This window comes from Diorhabda sublineata, chromosome 9, assembly GCF_026230105.1.
Source record: "Diorhabda sublineata isolate icDioSubl1.1 chromosome 9, icDioSubl1.1, whole genome shotgun sequence".
In the NCBI taxonomy this organism is placed as follows: Eukaryota; Metazoa; Arthropoda; class Insecta; order Coleoptera; family Chrysomelidae; genus Diorhabda; species Diorhabda sublineata.
In genome coordinates, this window is record NC_079482.1 from 1,199,697 (window position 1) to 1,219,131 (window position 19,435).

The following is a 19,435-nucleotide window of genomic DNA, read 5'->3' on the forward strand; positions in this document are numbered from 1 at the left end:
CTGGAAATGACAGTATGAAGGTTTGTCAAATAGACAGCTGTCATATTAAATGAAAGCAACTCTGAAAGAGATCTGGAAATAATCGATTTTATGGAATATCTATGAATCCAATCGTTAAAATCATTTGCGAAACTCTCGATTACTGGAAATGACAGTATGAAGGTTTGTCAAATAGACAGCTGTCATATTAAATGAAAGTAACTCTGAAAGAGATCTGGAAAGAATCGATTTTATGGAATATCTATGAATCCAATCGTTAAAATCATTTGCGAAACTCTCGATTACTGGAAATGACAGTATGAAGGTTTGTCAAATAGACAGCTGTCATATTAAATGAAAGCAACTCTGAAAGAGATCTGGAAAGAATCGATTTTATGGAATATCTATGAATCCAATCGTTAAAATCATTTGCGAAACTCTCGATTACTGGAAATGACAGTATGAAGGTTTGTCAAATAGACAGCTGTCATATTAAATGAAAGCAACTCTGAAAGAGATCTGGAAATAATCGATTTTATGGAATATCTATGAATCCAATCGTTAAAATCATTTGCGAAACTCTCGATTACTGGAAATGACAGTATGAAGGTTTGTCAAATAGACAGCTGTCATATTAAATGAAAGTAACTCTGAAAGAGATCTGGAAAGAATCGATTTTATGGAATATCTATGAATCCAATCGTTAAAATCATTTGCGAAACTCTCGATTACTGGAAATGACAGTATGAAGGTTTGTCAAATAGACAGCTGTCATATTAAATGAAAGCAACTCTGAAAGAGATCTGGAAATAATCGATTTTATGGAATATCTATGAATCCAATCGTTAAAATCATTTGCGAAACTCTCGATTACTGGAAATGACAGTATGAAGGTTTGTCAAATAGACAGCTGTCATATTAAATGAAAGTAACTCTGAAAGAGATCTGGAAATAATCGATTTTATGGAATATCTATGAATCCAATCGTTAAAATCATTTGCGAAACTCTCGATTACTGGAAATGACAGTATGAAGGTTTGTCAAATAGACAGCTGTCATATTAAATGAAAGCAACTCTGAAAGAGATCTGGAAATAATCGATTTTATGGAATATCTATGAATCCAATCGTTAAAATCATTTGCGAAACTCTCGATTACTGGAAATGACAGTATGAAGGTTTGTCAAATAGACAGCTGTCATATTAAATGAAAGTAACTCTGAAAGAGATCTGGAAATAATCGATTTTATGGAATATCTATGAATCCAATCGTTAAAATCATTTGCGAAACTCTCGATTACTGGAAATGACAGTATGAAGGTTTGTCAAATAGACAGCTGTCATATTAAATGAAAGTAACTCTGAAAGAGATCTGGAAAGAATCGATTTTATGGAATATCTATGAATCCAATCGTTAAAATCATTTGCGAAACTCTCGATTACTGGAAATGACAGTATGAAGGTTTGTCAAATAGACAGCTGTCATATTAAATGAAAGCAACTCTGAAAGAGATCTGGAAATAATCCATTTTATGGAATATCTATGAATCCAATCGTTAAAATCATTTGCGAAACTCTCGATTACTGGAAATGACAGTATGAAGGTTTGTCAAATAGACAGCTGTCATATTAAATGAAAGTAACTCTAAAAGAGATCTGGAAATAATCGATTTTATGATATATGTATGAATCCAATCGTTAAAATCATTTGTAAAATAGTAGATAGTTGAAAATGACAATGTCAAGATTTTTGAAATTTTTGAATTGAGGAAAAGAAAATTTTTGTTAGGTTAGGTACCATAAAACCAACAAACATGGTGCTCAATCTTTAATACAAACATTTTCCGTAGACTAACAAGCAAAGGCAAGAGAGAGGCATTCACTTGTTTTAACACGCGTTACTTCTGAGAATTTTGAATCGTTTCATTTGGAATGGCGTGGCGTGGCGTGTGGTGGTTTGAGTGTGTACGCAGGCAATTGGAGTTTCTTTCGTTTTTCTTAAGGTTCTAGAAATCATATGTATGTCGAATATAGTTTTAAATATTCTTTGTAAATGATGTTTTGAAACTTAAAAGACAACCCTCGTATTATTTTGCATATACTTTTCATATAAATAAAGATAAATGTTCGAACCTCATATCCACTTATTTAATTTATTGCGTCAAAGTAATTAAAATTGATTTATAGATATTTCTGTTCATAATTATTATTTCACAAATAAATTCACGACTTGATATTATTAATTAGTATTAATTAAAGAAATGTTGACAGATTGTTTGTAATTATTATATTAAGAAATACTTTATAGTTTATGTGGAATTTCTAGTTGCAGAATAACCTTCGATCTTTAGAAAAAAAAACCTTTCATTTTATAATACATATATATTAAGTTTACTACATCATTTTAATAACAAATATCTATCAAATTGTTTCTATTTTCAGTGTTAATGTTTATACTGTTGTCTTATCTCCAATAAATTAGAATTTACAAATTAATTATTACTAATTTGAATAAAATAATCGCTACGAAATATGATACTAAAAAATTTTCAAAAACCACAATGAAAAACCATAGAATTAGAAATGGAAATGTATAGAAAGAGACAGAAACTTCATTGTCATGGCAAACCAATCATAATATAGTAGAGAAAGATAAACAATAGGTACAAATGTTCTTTCTTCCTCTAAAAGCAGTTCAGGTCTACTTGAACAACTTTACACCATCTTTATTATAACCTCTATTGGGAAAATCGAATTAAAAACCAATCAGTGACAGATCAATGTAAAAGTGTCATTTCATGTTGGTTTAGAACGTCAAATTAGTTCACGTGATATAAATTTTATTGGAGCTCTATGTCAAATTAATATAAAAACGTTTCAATTGACAGCGTTGACAATATGAAATTAAAATTTTATAATCGATTTTATTTGACAGCTGTCAGATAAAATGGAAATAACAGTTTACATAATTTTAAAGTCATCGATTTTAAAGCTAATATATAAATCCAATTGATGACACGATTTGGAAACTACTCAAAAGCTGAAGGAGGCAATATCAATATTTTAGAATTGATCGCTGTCAAATAAAATAATAATTCTTAAAGAGATCTAAAAACAATCATTTGTGAACCACTCGATTTCTGGAAATGACAATGTCAAGGGTTTTGAAATTGACAGATGACACAAAATATGTAAATAGCTGTTTAGGGGATTCAATAATAATCGATTCTATGAATTGTGTTGAACCGAATTATTGAAATGATTTCGAAACTGCTCGATTACTGAAAATGAGATTTTCTGGATTTTTGAAATTGAGAATTGCAAAAATAATAGTTTCTAGCATTTTAAAATAATCGATTTTATAAAAAATATATAGATTCAATTTTCAAAACAACTTGTACACTAATCAATGGCTTAAAGTAATAGTACCAAGGTTTTTAAAATTGACAACAGCTATCGAATAATATGACAGTAGCTGGAAAAAGCTGTTTCATAGGTGCAAATGGTAGTTGTTAGACAGTTGTCAAAAAAATGTAAGAATTCAGTTGGTAGAAGAATTTTCAAACAATTCTATGGTCGAAAATAACTGTTTGCAAAATTGACACCTGTCAGATAAAATAATCGATTTTATAGCATATCTTTGAATTCAGTTTGTAGAAGGATTTTCAAACAATTCCATGGTCGAAAATAACTTTGCAAAATTGACACCTGTCAGATAAAATAATCGATTTTATAGCATATCTTTGAATTCAGTTTGTAGAAGGATTTTCAAACAATTCCATGGTCGAAAATAACTTTGCAAAATTGACACCTGTCAGATAAAATAATCGATTTTATAGCATATCTTTGAATTCAGTTTGTAGAAGGATTTTCAAACTATTCCATGGTCGAAAATAACTTTGCAAAATTGACACCTGTCAGATAAAATAATCGATTTTATAGCATATCTTTGCATTCAGTTTGTAGAAGGATTTTCAAACAATTCCATGGTCGAAAATAACTTTGCAAAATTGACACCTGTCAGATAAAATAATCGATTTTATAGTATAAATCTAAGGATCCAATTAATAAAACAAATTTGTGATGATTTTAAAACTATTTTAGTATCAAGGTTTTAAATTTTGACAGCTGTCACCGTATGAGAACTAATAAATGTAATATCATATCTATGAATTCAATTGATAAAACGCTTCGTAAACTATTCTATGATTCAAAATGTCAAAATGAATTCTATTTGATATTATTTATCGCAATCTCTGTTGAACGCCATACGTATTGTATTTGCCTATCCTGTCAGTAGAAAAGGATAGAGTATATAAAACGCGTTGGGATGAATTTTTGATCAAATAATACAAGACAAAATGGCTACGATAACAAATGGAAGATAAAATATGAGAAGAAGCTGGAAATCACTGGATTTGATATACCGCGAACAATATTGGTTAAAAAAACAAATAAATAAAACACAAATTACATTTATAAACGTTTTATTAAAGCATCATATGAACTCAACATTTTTTTAAGTAACTTGAATATCCGAAATCGGAAAAAAATCTCAAATGTCTATGAAAAGACGTTTTTTTTTTCAGATTGCACTTCATTCACCTCCGAATCGCAACAAACTATATACAAATTATCACAGTCTTGAGTTACGGACAAAACCCCAGTAATAAATATATACAGGACGTCCAAAACGCATTGCTAAACTAAATGGAACAACCCGTAACAAAAATATATAAAAATAAAGGACGTTCTGTATATACGCACTGTCGACGACTTAATTATCACTATTGGAGTACAGCGGCCGCCCCCATTCTCTGTCCGTACATTGAATACGCGGAATAATAACTCCCCAAGGCAGTGGGATTGAACGCACTATACGGAGAAGCAGCCAACGAGGAAGGCAGAGTCGGAGGTTTACCATACGGATGGTACCTACCCGCCGACAAAGGACTCAAAGGAGGATTCGGATACCCGGACCTATGAAGGGACGCCGAAAACAGCGAATGGTGATTGAGCAAAGACGACGTAGCCGAAGCAGCCGGATCCGATCCGCCGCTGGTGTGCGTCCGGAGATGTTGCAACAGCTCGTCGGAAGTAACGAATCTTTTGCCGCAGTAAGTATCCCCGGCTATCCAGTTACACACGTAAGGTCGCCCCAACTGCGGCGGATAACCCAGGGAAGACTGCGGCACCGGCCCGGGGGACACCAAAGACATAGCCATGGCTAAATTGTACTTTTGATGATCGCATTGCGTGCAACCCGACGGACAAGGACCGTTTATCAACATTTGTTGGTTTTGCAAGCTGAATTGGCAGCCGGTGCAGTAGGGATCTTTGCAGACGGGCACCAGGGCTTCTCCGCCGGAGGGTGTTTTGACGCGAGCGTAACTCAAATAAGGGTTGGGTGATGCACTCGGGTGGTAACCGGCGGCGAACATAGCGGCGTGTTGAGCACTGAACGGACCGCCGGGAAACGGGGGTCTGAACGCCGGATTAGTCGGTTCCAGACCAGGAGGACAACACAACGAACTTAAATGATTGTTCAAACTCGAAGGTAAAGCACTAGTTTTATACGCGGCAAGATGGGTTTCCTTTGAATGTCCTTGTAATATTTCCAAACCGGATCTGATAATCGGACTCGCACCCCTGGGGGTCGAACTTTTTCGTTCCGGCGACGATTTTCCCCCGTCGGTATTCGGGGTATGAGGGGAAATCCTCGAGGGGGAAACCGTTTTTCTACCCGCACTTTGTTCGGATTTTTTATCGTCTTGTACACTACTATGAGAACTCGGGCGGATTTCGTCGGTTTTTTTTGACACCACGTTAGTTTCGTACGGTTTGAACGCTAGTTTTTGTTCATTCGGTGTTATACGCGGAGATTTTTCTTTAGCGGAACTCGGGGACGTACGGGCGCTTTCACTGCTTTTCTTTCCTTTATCCAAAGGCGATATGAGGTTTTTCGTCGAAGGAGAATCCGCTCCGATCTGGCTGCAAGTTTGCGCTAACAAAGCCAGTGGACTCTTCTTGGCGTCAAGCTGAAACAAAAAAAAATATTATAGGAAATACGAAAACTGCAATAAAAATAAACTTACAAACATAAAATTTCATAGATTTCATCGAAATTAATGGAATATATAGAATTCTGACAACATCGCTTTTATTTATAATCGATTTTATAAAAAATATAGAATCGATCGATAAAACGTTTTGTAAAATATTCTATTGATCAAAATGACAGTTTCAAGGTTCTTAAAATTGACATTGACAGTTTGCATGATTTTAAAATCATCGATTTTATTGCAAATATATAAATCCAATTGATGATACGATTTGTAAAGTGCAAAATGGATGAAGGAGGCAGTATCAAGATTTTAAAATTGATAACTATCGGATGAAATAATAATAATTCTTAAAGAGATCTAAAAACAATCGATTTTATAGAATATCTATAAACTCAATTAATAAATTCATTTGTAAACCATTCGATTGCTGAAAATGACAGTTTTGAGGTTTTTATAATTGACAGCTGTCAGATTAAATAAAAATAACCCTTGAAGATATATAAAAATAATCGTTTTTATTCCTTAAAGTAACGGTAAATTAGTTTTTTTCTAATTTCAGACGTTTCTCATTATAATTCTAATAAGAATTTCATTCGTTTATTATAAAAATACGAATTTATTCCCCTAGAAATAACTTATTCCAAAATTTTAGAAGATTAGAAGAATTTTAGAAGCACTAAATTTCAAAATGTCCTAAGTATATAAAAAAAATTGATGAAAATATTAAAAAAACACGTTATTCTGATCCTCTTTATAAACTTGAGACGATACTAATAGAAAAAAAAAAGATTTATTTCGAAATAACAAACGAAAAAACGTCCTAATAAACTTGGATGCCATCCGACGGGTAACGTGAAGACATCTTTCTCCCGTGTACATTAAATACATGTAATTCATAATAAAACCGTAATAAAAAAGTTATAAATAAGAAATAAGAAGTAGAAAGACACATTGAAATAAAAAAGAAAACAGTTAATACTTAAAAAAATGAGATAAACAAACTAATTTATATCCGATACTCGGATGCTGCTTTTTCACATTTATTTTAATACAGAAACACTATTTACGTTATCAAATATACTAATAATACATTTGTGAAAATATTTATTAAAATTATATAGAAAAACTTACCGTTGTAGGTAAAGGTGAAAGGTAATCTAATTGTAAATACTGATTGCCCGTTGAGGACAACATATTCCCACCTTCCAACACAACCATTTGCAACGAATTTATCACTATAATCGATAATTTCAAATATTAATAATAAAAAAAATCACTATTTTAAAAAACTATGTATAACTAACGGAGATATAACTTTCGAACGTTGTACAACGACTCAATTGGAAGTGAATGCAGGTTGGAAACAGAGGCTGCTGTGTCAGACGGTGGTGGTAACGCATGCGTGATACGTTTCCTTTCGTCTTTTTGTTTGTGGGAACTTTGTAGGCCATGAATTGAGTGTTGAAAAAAAAATTATGTCTACTTTTATACACATTTTAATTTATTTATATTATATATGAAAATAATATATTTTTTTGAATCTGATATGCTTGTTTCATATATCTACTACAAGTACAAATTTCGTTGTTGTCTAAAACGACCTAAATTTTGTTTTGACTTAGAAATTCAAGAATTTTAATTGATTCAGATAAATTACCCAAATATTTTTTTATAAACGTCTATTTTATCATTCAAATACCAAAATGTGGGCACGAGTACGATTTCCAGCGTGGTTATGCTATATTCTAAAATCGATTCAAAATAAATCGATAATAGGAAATCAAATTTTTCGCTATCTCGCTTCGTTTTCGAGATATCGATATTTGAAGTTAAAAAACCGAAGCTAACTTAACCTAACATATCCTAACCTAACTTAACCCCACTTTTGAAAGCATTCAAAGCGTATTTTTTACGATTAAATGTTCAAATTATTGCTAAATATTCTTCTTATTTTATACACAACACACAATTCTTTCTGTATTTACCGTATGTTATGGAATATTTATCATATTATGTTGAAAGTCTTATATATAACTCAGCAATTCGTTCATTGGAATAGAAAGATACATTATGTAAAAATTTAATAAAAAACCTTTTGTTTATTAAGTTACAAGATTCATGTCGATTTTAAAGCGATAAAATCTTTATTTTAGACAAAGTATTATTAAACGCCATCTGTTCTTTAAATCGAATATGGAACTAAAGTTTGGTTGTGATTTCAAGTATCGATATTTCGAAAACGAAGCGAGATATCGAAAACTTCTATTCTTCTTTTTCGTTTTATTCTAACCTAATAAAGCTAAATTGTCGGATTGCAGCGCCACGGAAATCGTTCTCTCGTCAAAATGCTTAAACCTAACCCAACTTTTGGAAATAAGTTTCGATATAATTATCTCGAAAACGAGACACGATATCCAGTGAAAAAAATAGGAATTGTAATGATTTTTGATCCAAAAAAGTCGAATTTTGGGTTAGCCAAGTAAAATTCATTCAGGAAAGTTGTTAATTTCTCGCGTTTATTTGAAAAAAATCAAAATTACACAGTATTTTCGCAAAATAGTCACAGTTTTCCTCAATTTTCAAACTTTCTCTGAATATTTTCGCCTAGCTAACCCAAAATTCGACTTTATAGAGACGATTTTCCGATTTTTGACTCGTATTATTTGTGCAAACGAGATGTAGTTACATAACCTTCAAATTAAGGTATAAGTTAATCGCGTTTGTCAATACAAACAATACTTCGAACTTTTTTAGAGCGGTACATTTTTAAATTGTCAATTTATTAATAAAAGTGACCTAAATAATTGTTTATATTTATATATAACCGAGTTGCTGGCCTATTTTCGTGTCTTTAGCCGTGAAGCCGTGGCGTAAAGCGCTAACTCCACGCCACGTTTCTCTACTGTCGGCTCCTACCACCCATGAAGCTGGTGACGATGACAGACCCTCTGGACACTTTGAAGTTTACCGACATTTCTGTACCCAAGAAGTCTTCAACTAATCAGTAGCATACAAAATATGAAATAGAATAACAAATACCGATGGAACAACACGCCGATGGAGAGATAAAGAAAGCGGCAAGGAATTATTACAACGGTCGATCATAAAATTGGTCTACGTTATTGCTGGCCTTTTATTTATTTTATTTTATAGATAGATATGTCTGTTATTCCTGTCATAACTTATATAAACGTGTCACTATAATTTATTTACTTTTTATGAGCCTCTCTTTTTCCACATTTTTATTCCGTTCACTTGAAATGTTATTTAGTTAGTTATTTCTAATAATATTTAAAAATCGCTACAGAAAATGCATTCCAAAAGTTTATCCTTTGGAAAAAATATCGTTTTAACTACGATTTTGTAAAGGTTGTTGTCACACGACTGAGTGTGACGTAGAAAGTAAGTAAACAGACTTAAGTGAGCTTAGAAATAAATACAGTTTATGCAGAGTTGTTGGCACGGATGTGAGTATGTACAAACACAAACACAAGCGACGAAAACAAGGTTTCAACCTTCAAAGTTATCATCTAAATAGTCTAATTATTAGTAATTACGTATCTGCTTTTACTGCACGTATTTCACCCGAAGTAAATAATTGATTATTAGCAAATAACGTAGCAACTATGAATGCATCTACCTTAGGTAGATAAATCCTATTTCGGCCATCATTTCAATTAGAATAGTCTTTGAAACCCTTTCAAAAATACAAATCGCACTAAACAACCAATTAACTTCACTCACGACAACATAATGACGTTTCAAAGGCGACTACGTTCCAGTATTTACATACTTTCTACGTCACAACCGCAGTAACCAATAGAAACATGTTTTCTGTCACGTGTTATTATTCAAATTATCATTTCGTTAGCGAATATCTACTTATAAAGTATCTTTTGTGTATTTATATGAATAAATATATATATAGTTGTTTGTTACAGTGAAAATGAAAAAGAAATTGTTGTGGTTAAATTTCGCGCGCTTCCTTGAATGACAGAAACAATATGGCCGCTGCTTACCAATCAAAAGTATATATATGGCGGCCATTGTGATTTTTAAATGTTTCAAGTATGGCTGCCATAAGATCTCACGTTAAAGAAACTAATTTTTAACTAAAATTTCTTCAGATTTTGATCGATAACACATAGAAAGAATGGTACCGTTAAATTCGTCATACTATACACTATCAAAAAATATATATCAAGCCTCTGATCAGCATTCTGAGGCTTCAATTTTTGCACCAAGTAAATTTTGTACAGCCACGAATATTTGCAGGCTACCAAATAGACAAGTCGGGCTCGTCTCGAATACAAAATTGAGTTTTTTTTATTCAACACTTTGTATTAAACGTATTTTACTTATATTTCCATATTGGCGTGACACTAAAAAGTCATTTTGTAAGAAAGAAAAGTTGCAGGCTGTCGTTTGAAGTAGTGCAAAAGAAAAAGTTGCTTTAGAGTGAAAAAAAAACGTCTTGTAATGTGTGCGATAAGGTCCGAATGAAACCAGAAAGTGTGTTAAGCTGAATCGTACGGGTACTTTTGATTGCAGATGTCGATATTATCGATAAGTCTTGTATCAGCCGAGCCTCATTATGATACAGTCCGCGAACTAAGATGGAGTCGGCATCGGCATCATCCCTTTGATTCTTTATTCGCCGCGACTTCCATCACTGTCTGAGTACGTCTAATAAATCAGACTGTCGGTGACACTAACCGGGAATTATTTATATTATTCCGACTAGTTTTTTGCGAAAACTGAATCTTGTTCTAGCCAATTATTGGCGGTCGCTTTGACCGCGTAGTCGAATTCTCCGGAAAGAATGAAATTCGATTATGCGATGCATAAATTTCAGTAGTTCAGATTCGTCCGAAGGGATGAATGAAATGCTTCGGACCTACCGCTTTTGTCTGGGAACGAACGCCGAAAAATTGCCAGGAAAAGATCGTAAAATAATAAAATTCTATTCTATTCATTCCATTATAAAAATTTACTACGAAAAAAACTATTAACTTCAGTAATATTGACCAATTTCCACATTTTCTCTTGGATTATACAGTTCTGGAGGAGTAAGATCTATTAAGTTGGCATTTCTGGTAATATTTATAGTAAATACCTACACTATTTACACCAACACTCACTATTACACCGTCCGAGGTGCGTTTCGATAACCAAGTTATCGATTTTAGTGACTAAAGGTACAATAAAACCTAATAATTCGATTTACCTGTTTTACAATAAATTTTCCCACCAATAAACCTTCTCCCATTGTCATGAAGATACTCGATTTTGTTTTAAATGAGCTATGTGCTCTTAAAACCGTACAATCCTTTTCCAAATTTGGTATTTCATCCTTAGGATTGTACGTCAAACAGTGAAATTGTAAATGTTGGTGTAGTGGCGGTGTATTCAGAGATCTATGACCTTTAACGAAAACGTCAAACGTCATTGACGATTCTGTACAATAGAAATTACGTCTAACGAACGTTTCTGTTTTGTACTCCAGCACAACTTTGGTATCGTTCTTGAACAGTTTTCGGAACGCTCTTATCGATATTTTGTTGACAGAAAGAACCGTTACCGGAACCGTGAATAGCCGGATATTGCGTAGAAAATATCATTTAAACGCTTCCGATAACCGTTCCATGAATAGTACAGATTAGCAGGATGGAACAAACCTATTTATCTATGTTTACAAAAGTTTGAAACATTGTTGATAGATGGCGGCGGTACAACAACAACATAATTAGTAAATTATGAAACATTTATTATTATATAATTTGTATAATTGCATTTTTTAAGTACATTTGTTTAAAAATAGTATAAATACAATGAAATATTACCTTTCATAAAAACAGTTATGAGTTAGTTTTTATCAAGTTGGCCGAAATCATTTTCGTATCATTTATAAACGTTGATAGACAGCTGTCAAGAGCGTAGCAGATGTCATTTGTCATACGGAGCCGGAGCCGTACGGTCGCGGTAGCCATGCCACGACGTTTCACATAGAAAAGATTGATGATGCTCCCTCGCATAATAGAAAACTGACGGTTCCACAATACCCCATCGATGGTTATTAATGGCGTTCGCCCCTAATTTCCATCTAGTCTGACTGGCAACAAATCTCTCGTATTTATATTATTTTGTTTTATGATCGAATTATTGAATTATTACGTTCAGTAAGATAAAAAGTAAATAACAAATTAATACGTGAGGAAATTGAAATGTTTTTATATCAAACACCCGGTAAATATAACGAAAAATTCCACTAAAAATTTTATGGTATATTCTATCCGATTTGTAACCTTATATAGATCTTAAACAAACATAACCTGAAATTCTTACGACAGGTAAACCGTTTGGTTTTTATGTCGGATTAGTCACCGTACTTTATTTATAGTAGTACCCATTTGCTTAATCTACTTAAAGTATTTTGAAATTTTACGACTTACATCCTAATTTACGGAAAGTCATTTCAAACTTCTGGTCTCGAATAACACAAAATTTACGATAAAATTTTTTTCGCCTCCTTGTTTGTTATGACACACAGTTATGACACTGGTACATCTCGTACCAAACAGTTTATTTTGATAAAAAATAGTTAACATTAACACAAACATTATAATTTCCATATACCCTGCAAGTCAAAAAGTCTTACAAACTCAAAATAATAGTTTCAGTTATTTGTTTAGATTTTGTCGGTGACAGCGACAAGTTACAACTTGCATTGACAATCTGATCTATTTACTAACATTAAACTATGTTTATAATTGTAGTTTAGTCCTAATCAAGGCGTATTATTGCGAAATTCGTTTCAAATAGTGGGTTAAAACTAGAAATTATCGGTTGAAAAACGTGCAATAATCGCAAATAAAAAATACCCGCACTATATATGTGTTAAATTTAAGATATTTCGACGTATTTTGGACTACAAGAATGCGTGCATCGAACGCACATTTTCAGGTTTAAAGACGGTATCTTCGATCCCTGTATTTAGCTCGAAATGTTTATTACATAGTCTCCTAACCTAACATAACCTAACATAACCTAACATAACCTAACTTAACCTAACCTAATCATTCTTAAATTAAAAGGCTTTTATGTGGAAAATTCCAATTTTTAATTAATTTGAACTTAATACCAAAAATGCGTATCAATTTTTGTTAAATATTTTATATAATATCGAATATTTGCTCATTTTGGAAAATCTGCACGAAACTTTTTCTAAATGTGCCTGGGAGTTCGCGAAACGTGAATCGTGAAAAAATATGCATCCCCCTGAAGGTTTGGCGGTGAAAAACTGTCAATTTATTTTTGAAAAACCACAAGAAGTTCGTCGATTAATTTTTGCAAAATACGAGTAAGTAAACTGTTTGAACTTTTCAATAAAAGCTGGAAAACCTTCTCGGGAATCGATGTTTTCGAAATATCGTAGATAAATTGAAAAGTAACCACGAAGAAACGGCATTATCAACAATTTTGTTATTAACAACTAAATTTTGATGTTCAACACACCTCCCGCTGTTAGTTATCTAATTTCCAGGAAGTTCTTAAGAATATTTACCTGAGTTTTATTCAAATTCGATGGAATTGCGATCGATTGACATGAAAAATATTTGTAAAATGATAATTTTGTTTTATAGCGGCAATAAAATGTCAACCATTGTCGTATACGACCTTATTTATCACCCCTACATACAGGGGGATGTTTTAGTATATAAATAAGTCCTGAAAAAGTTTCAGGAGATGTCAAACCCAACATACGTTTCTTTAAACATCCCGTATATTCATTTATATATACAGAGTAAACCGAAAAGTAAACTTATTATTTTCCGAATTTGTTAAAATTGTATTTGGCTGGTTCCTTTCAACTGAATTTATTATTTTTGCTAAAATTTGACTTATATCCTTGATAAATGACAGTTGTTGTTATCAACTAATTCAATTCAACATTCAATTTATTTATTTATACGATAATGAACAAATGGTCGACCAAATGAGGAGGAAAAACCACTGGAAAATCGTTTTCGTTTCAAATAAAAGACGCTTTAAACAAAAAATAGTTTTTCTGACACAATTTTCGGTGATACTCGATTTTCGAAAACTTAATTTATAATAGCAGATTTATATTAACAAAATGCGCAACTCCTAAATTTTGTTTCTAAAACGAAACGATTTGGAATGACTCCAAAATGTCCATAGAAATTTGTGATCGCTATAATTCTTAATGACATTCCGAATTAACGTTACATCTATTCAATATATAGGCCAAATAACGTACAGGGTGGCGCAATAAAATGTATTGACGAATTGTGAATCCTCTATAGTCTATTTTTGTGAATGGGAGAGTAATAAAACGACGAATCATTCGTTATTTCGTCAGGTAAAAACCTTTTTCTATTACTCTTTACAAACTTATAGTTTTAAAAGACTTAAAACTTGTATTAACTCGGGTACGTTCATTTTAATTTTGGATCAGTTGGTGCGTAAACTTTCTTCAGTAAATCTGCTGCCAATTGCTGCTATTTCTTCACGAAACTGATTGATATATCACGTGTTTGAGATATTCCTAGTCAAATCTGAACTACGAGAGGGCCATCGCCAAGGAATATCTGTTCCACAACCACCAGGAAGTCATTTTGAACTTCCAGGTGCTGGAATCGAAAAACTAACGCATTTACGAACCCACTGATATGGAACAGACCGTCTCTCCATTCCTAGATTTTCCAGACAATGTTTGGAAACCCATAGAATATCTAAATTAGCACTCAAAACTTCATTAAATCGCCATAGTTCAGTCCAACGTTAAATTGGGGTTTTAGGGAGATAAATTTTTAAGAGTTGGTAATTTATAAGAGTTGGGAATCGACAAATACGCGATTCGAATGCTTAAACCGCTTTTTCTGGTATAAAAAACGAAATAAAAAGAAATCACTTGGTGTCAAACAAGGTTTGTACGGTGGATGATCCTTAAGTTCGATGTTTTTTTGAACCGTATGTAAAAACTTGAGTAGCGCCCCTCGTATATATAAACGAATGAAGTAAAAAGACACTAAACCTCTTATCAGACGATATAAATACAGTAGACACCGTAAAAAAACGTTTCGTAGCACACACGTTCCAACATGGCTATCTTCACAACTTCCACCGAACTATCAATTAAAAGCAGTCACTTGCTTCAGTGACCGTTTGGCTAATCTCATTAGTGCTTTTATCGTGGCCTGCTCGCTTTCCCTTAACTATTCGTAGTATATCTAATTAATTATTGTTTAATCAGTGTACATATATTTTGGACCATGTTTGCTTAATCCGAAAGATAGCGCGGGTTACGTGGAACAAGACTTGGAACTAATTAAATCGAAGGTAAATCGCTAATTTAGTGTTTTTCGTTGCCGTGCGTTGGTAGGAGTTACAATTTTTACCTCAAGACGTATACTTTCAGACCAACAATAACCGAAAAGACATAGAAAACGTCGGATTAGAAATAGTGTCAACAAATATACAAAATCTGATTGTCTTGATTAAATCTGATTCCGCTCAAGTTGTAGCACTCATTTAGGATGGTTACGTCAGCCATCTTGTGATAATCGATCGGTATTAAAATGGAGTACACCGGAACTTCAATTTACGGACGGAAATCGTTGGATTTCAGAATGATTTGTACTATTTTGTGGTAACAACATTGAATGCTGCTTAGGTGCAACAAAAACTTCATGGTAAGACTGTAATTAAGTAACTGTACGTCTTCTAATGGTAAATATCCATGAAAAACGATTTATACAAGCTTTTGGATGAGGTTAGCGAACTATTTGTGGTATTGGAGACTCGATTTAGTATTCTAATCAATCTTAATGGAGGAAATTCCATTCTCTGGCTTTATTTTGGGTGAGCTTGATTAAATATGATTCTGCTCAAGTTGTAGCACTCATTTAGGATGGTTACGTCAGCCATCTTATGATAATAGATCGGTCTTAAAATGGAGTATACCGGAACTTCAATTTAGGGACGGAAATCGTTGGATTTCAGAATGATTTGTACTATTTTGTGGTAACAACATTGAATGCTGCTTAGGTGCAACAAAAACTTCATGGTAAGACTGTAATTAAGTAACTGTACGTCTTCTAATGGTAAATATCCATGAAAAACGATTTATACAAGCTTTTGGATGAGGTTAGCGAACTATTTGTGGTGTTGGAGACTCGATTTAGTATTCTAATCAATCTTAATGGGCGAGCTTGATTAAATCTGATTCCGCTCAAGTCGTAGCACTCATTTAGGATGGTTACGTCAGCCATCTTGTGATAATAGATCGGTCTTAAAATGGAGTGCACCGGAACTTCAATTTAGGGACGGAAATCGTTGGATTTCAGAATGATTTGTACTATTTTGTGGTAACAACATTGAATGCTGCTTAGGTGCAACAAAAACTTCATGGTAAGACTGTAATTAAGTAACTGTACGTCTTCTAATGGTAAATATCCATGAAATAGGATTTATACAAGCTTTTGGAGGAAGTTAGCGAACTATTTGTGGTGTTGGAGACTCGATTTAGTATTCTAATCAATCTTAATGGGCGAGCTTGATTAAATCTGATTCCGCTCAAGTCGTAGCACTCATTTCGGATGGTTAAGTCAGCCATCTTGTGATAATCGATCGGTATTAAAATGGAGTGCACCGGAACTTCAATTTAGGGACGGAAATCGTTGGATTTCAGAATGATTTGTACTATTTTGTGATAACAACATTGAATGCTGCTTAGGTGCAACAAAAACTTCATGTTAAGACTGTAATTAAGTAACTGTACGTCTTCTAATGGTAAATATCCATGAAAAACGATTTATACAAGCTTTTGGAGGAAGTTAGCGAACTATTTGTGGTGTTGGAGACTCGATTTAGTATTCTAATCAATCTTAATGGAGGAAATTCCATTCTCTGGCTTTATTTTGGGTGAGCTTGATTAAATCTGATTCTGCTCAAGTTGTAGCACTCATTTAGGATGGTTACGTCAGCCATCTTGTGATAATTTATTGCGGTTTGACGAATAACCAGAAACGAAGATTGTTTTTGAGCATATTGAGGATTGTTATGATATGGATACGTAAGAAGATAGACAGAGAGAGATTCGTTGGATGGAATTTGGTAGGATTGGGCCCTGATATAGGAATTCCTCCTCTGCAGGGTACATAAGATCAAAAAATACCAGATGGATTACAAGAGATACCAAAAAAGTTCACTAAATGGTACTGAATGACTATTGGGTAGCGTGTTTGAACATTCTGGACCTAAAGCGCATTCCATTTAACATATTGATGCAGTTCACGTAAACTGATTCGGGTTTTTCACATCGATTAATCACTGTATTAACCTGAGATAGAAAAGTGTTCAAGATAGTGGATTGTAAATGACTTTTGGGACAGTCATTGAATACATGTATTAGTATTTCATTGATACAGAGTTAATGCTTCGAAAATTGTAGTTATATTGGTATAAACTTGTGTCTAGAGGTTAATTCTGGTCACCAAATCGGGAAATGACACGATTAAGAACAAAATTCACGGACGGTACGACATGTGGCACCGTCTCGTGTCGATAAGATTCACAGCTTCCGAATGAGGCATAGGAAACTACCTCCAGACCATAACGCCCATCAATCAGTAACCCGTTGTGGATGTATTGCTTTCTGATGAATCGTTCGTGGATATCATCATTGAAAATGATTTCGTTTGCAAAATTATCTTCGCTGTTCAAGGTCTAATGGTTGAAGTTGTCCATTTAGTTGGATTTTTTAGCTCTAAATTTGGAATTATTGGAATTTCTGTACTGTACTGTACTTTCGAGACACTTTAAGAATAGTGGCAATTCAACTTTTCCTATTTTTACAAATAGAAAGTGTAAAGCTTCATATTTACTAACTGTCAACTGTCAATTGTCGATCGTTTACGTAATAGTCATGTGACTTTATGACAGTTAAATATTTCGAGCTCGGTAAGAAATTACAAGATGAAAGTTAATGTGAAAATTAAACTTCTGTAAATCAAATTCTTGAAAAGTTTCCTAGCACACACAACCTGCATACGAGTCGTAATTTATTATTTATACTCGTAGAATAAATTTCAAAACGTGTTTATCTTCATATTTACTAACTGTCAACTGTCAATTGTCGATCGTTCACGTCATAATCATGTGACATTATGACAGTTAAATATTTCGAGCTCGGTAAAAAATTACAAGATGAAAGTTAACTTAAAATTGATCTTCTGTAAATCAAATCGTTAATAACCATTTACTTCGTAGTTTAATCAATAATCTTGAAAAGTTTCCCATCCCTCTAACACTCGCAACCTGCATACGAGTCGTAATTTATTATTTATACTCGTAAAATAAATTTCAAAACGTGTTTATCGTTTGTTCGATGAAGGCGTATCTTTTTTTTTCGGCGATTTTACAGAGCCGGATTGTTTAAAATATTTACAAATCCAAAACAAAATCTTTAAAGCATTGATTAGTGATTTAAAATCTACAAACAACTTTTTTTGAATGATATGTCATTAATATTGATATTTATTTCGTTTAGACTTGTTAAGTTAGGACTTGCGGTGAATAAAACGAAATATAATTCTATTTGAATGTTAGTTTAAGACGATAAGTTCAAACCCACAAATCGACCACAGAAAGAACATCTAAAAAACAAAATAATACGACGACTTGGGCTTCCCTTCTATGTCTCAGGTACTACAACTTTTTCTCTTTGATGGTCGTGAGACCCATTTGCAGTAGGACCTCTATGTTTGTCCAATATTAAGTCCAAGATATCCTCAGCAGAACAGGGAAGATGTAACAGCGAAGCATTTCGGTCCGGAGTTCCAGACTAAGGTTGCGGTTACCCAGAAGTGTCTTTGCTCTTTGACGAGGTATCTTAGAGATGACACTTGTTCAATGATACCTCCATGGTGTCTCAGATCTTTTGAGTATATCAATAGTTTGGTCTTGGACTCTTCTGGACCTTTCGATTTTGACTGTTAGCAATCGAAGACGACAAACCGTAAGATCTTTATTTAGAAAGTTGACTCTATCGAAAGCTTTCGATATATCCGATGCTATTGGTGCGAATTCTTGCAACAACTGCTTCAATCTTAATTATGAATTCCCATAAATCTGTAGTGGAGGTACATACATACGTACGATCCTTGATGGAAATAAAAAAGTTTAATTTACTACTAGATGAAAATATTTCAAAGGAAAAGTTGAATAGTCGAAGAAATATTTTAAATTCCATCCCTAAGAAATAATTCATCTATTCTCGCTAACAATTTATCTGGTTGTAGAGTATCAGTCATTTCTTGTTTGCCCAATGGTGCCAGCTTGGCAATCACCACGCCTTATAATTACAAC

The 19,435-nt window shown here is 33.2% G+C and overlaps 1 protein-coding gene across 1 annotated transcript; it reads right to left on the reverse strand.

Moving 5' to 3' along the window:
* Positions 1-4,448: 4,448 nt before the first annotated feature.
* Positions 4,449-7,415, reverse strand: LOC130448619 (zinc finger protein Noc). Its single transcript, XM_056786051.1, has 2 exons — positions 7,175-7,415; positions 4,449-6,016 (listed from the first exon to the last, which is right to left on the reverse strand). Exons 1-2 carry the CDS (start codon positions 7,259-7,261, stop codon positions 4,766-4,768), a joined length of 1,338 nt encoding a protein of 445 aa, XP_056642029.1. The 5' UTR covers positions 7,262-7,415; the 3' UTR covers positions 4,449-4,765.
* Between the last annotated feature and the right edge of the window lie 12,020 nt (positions 7,416-19,435).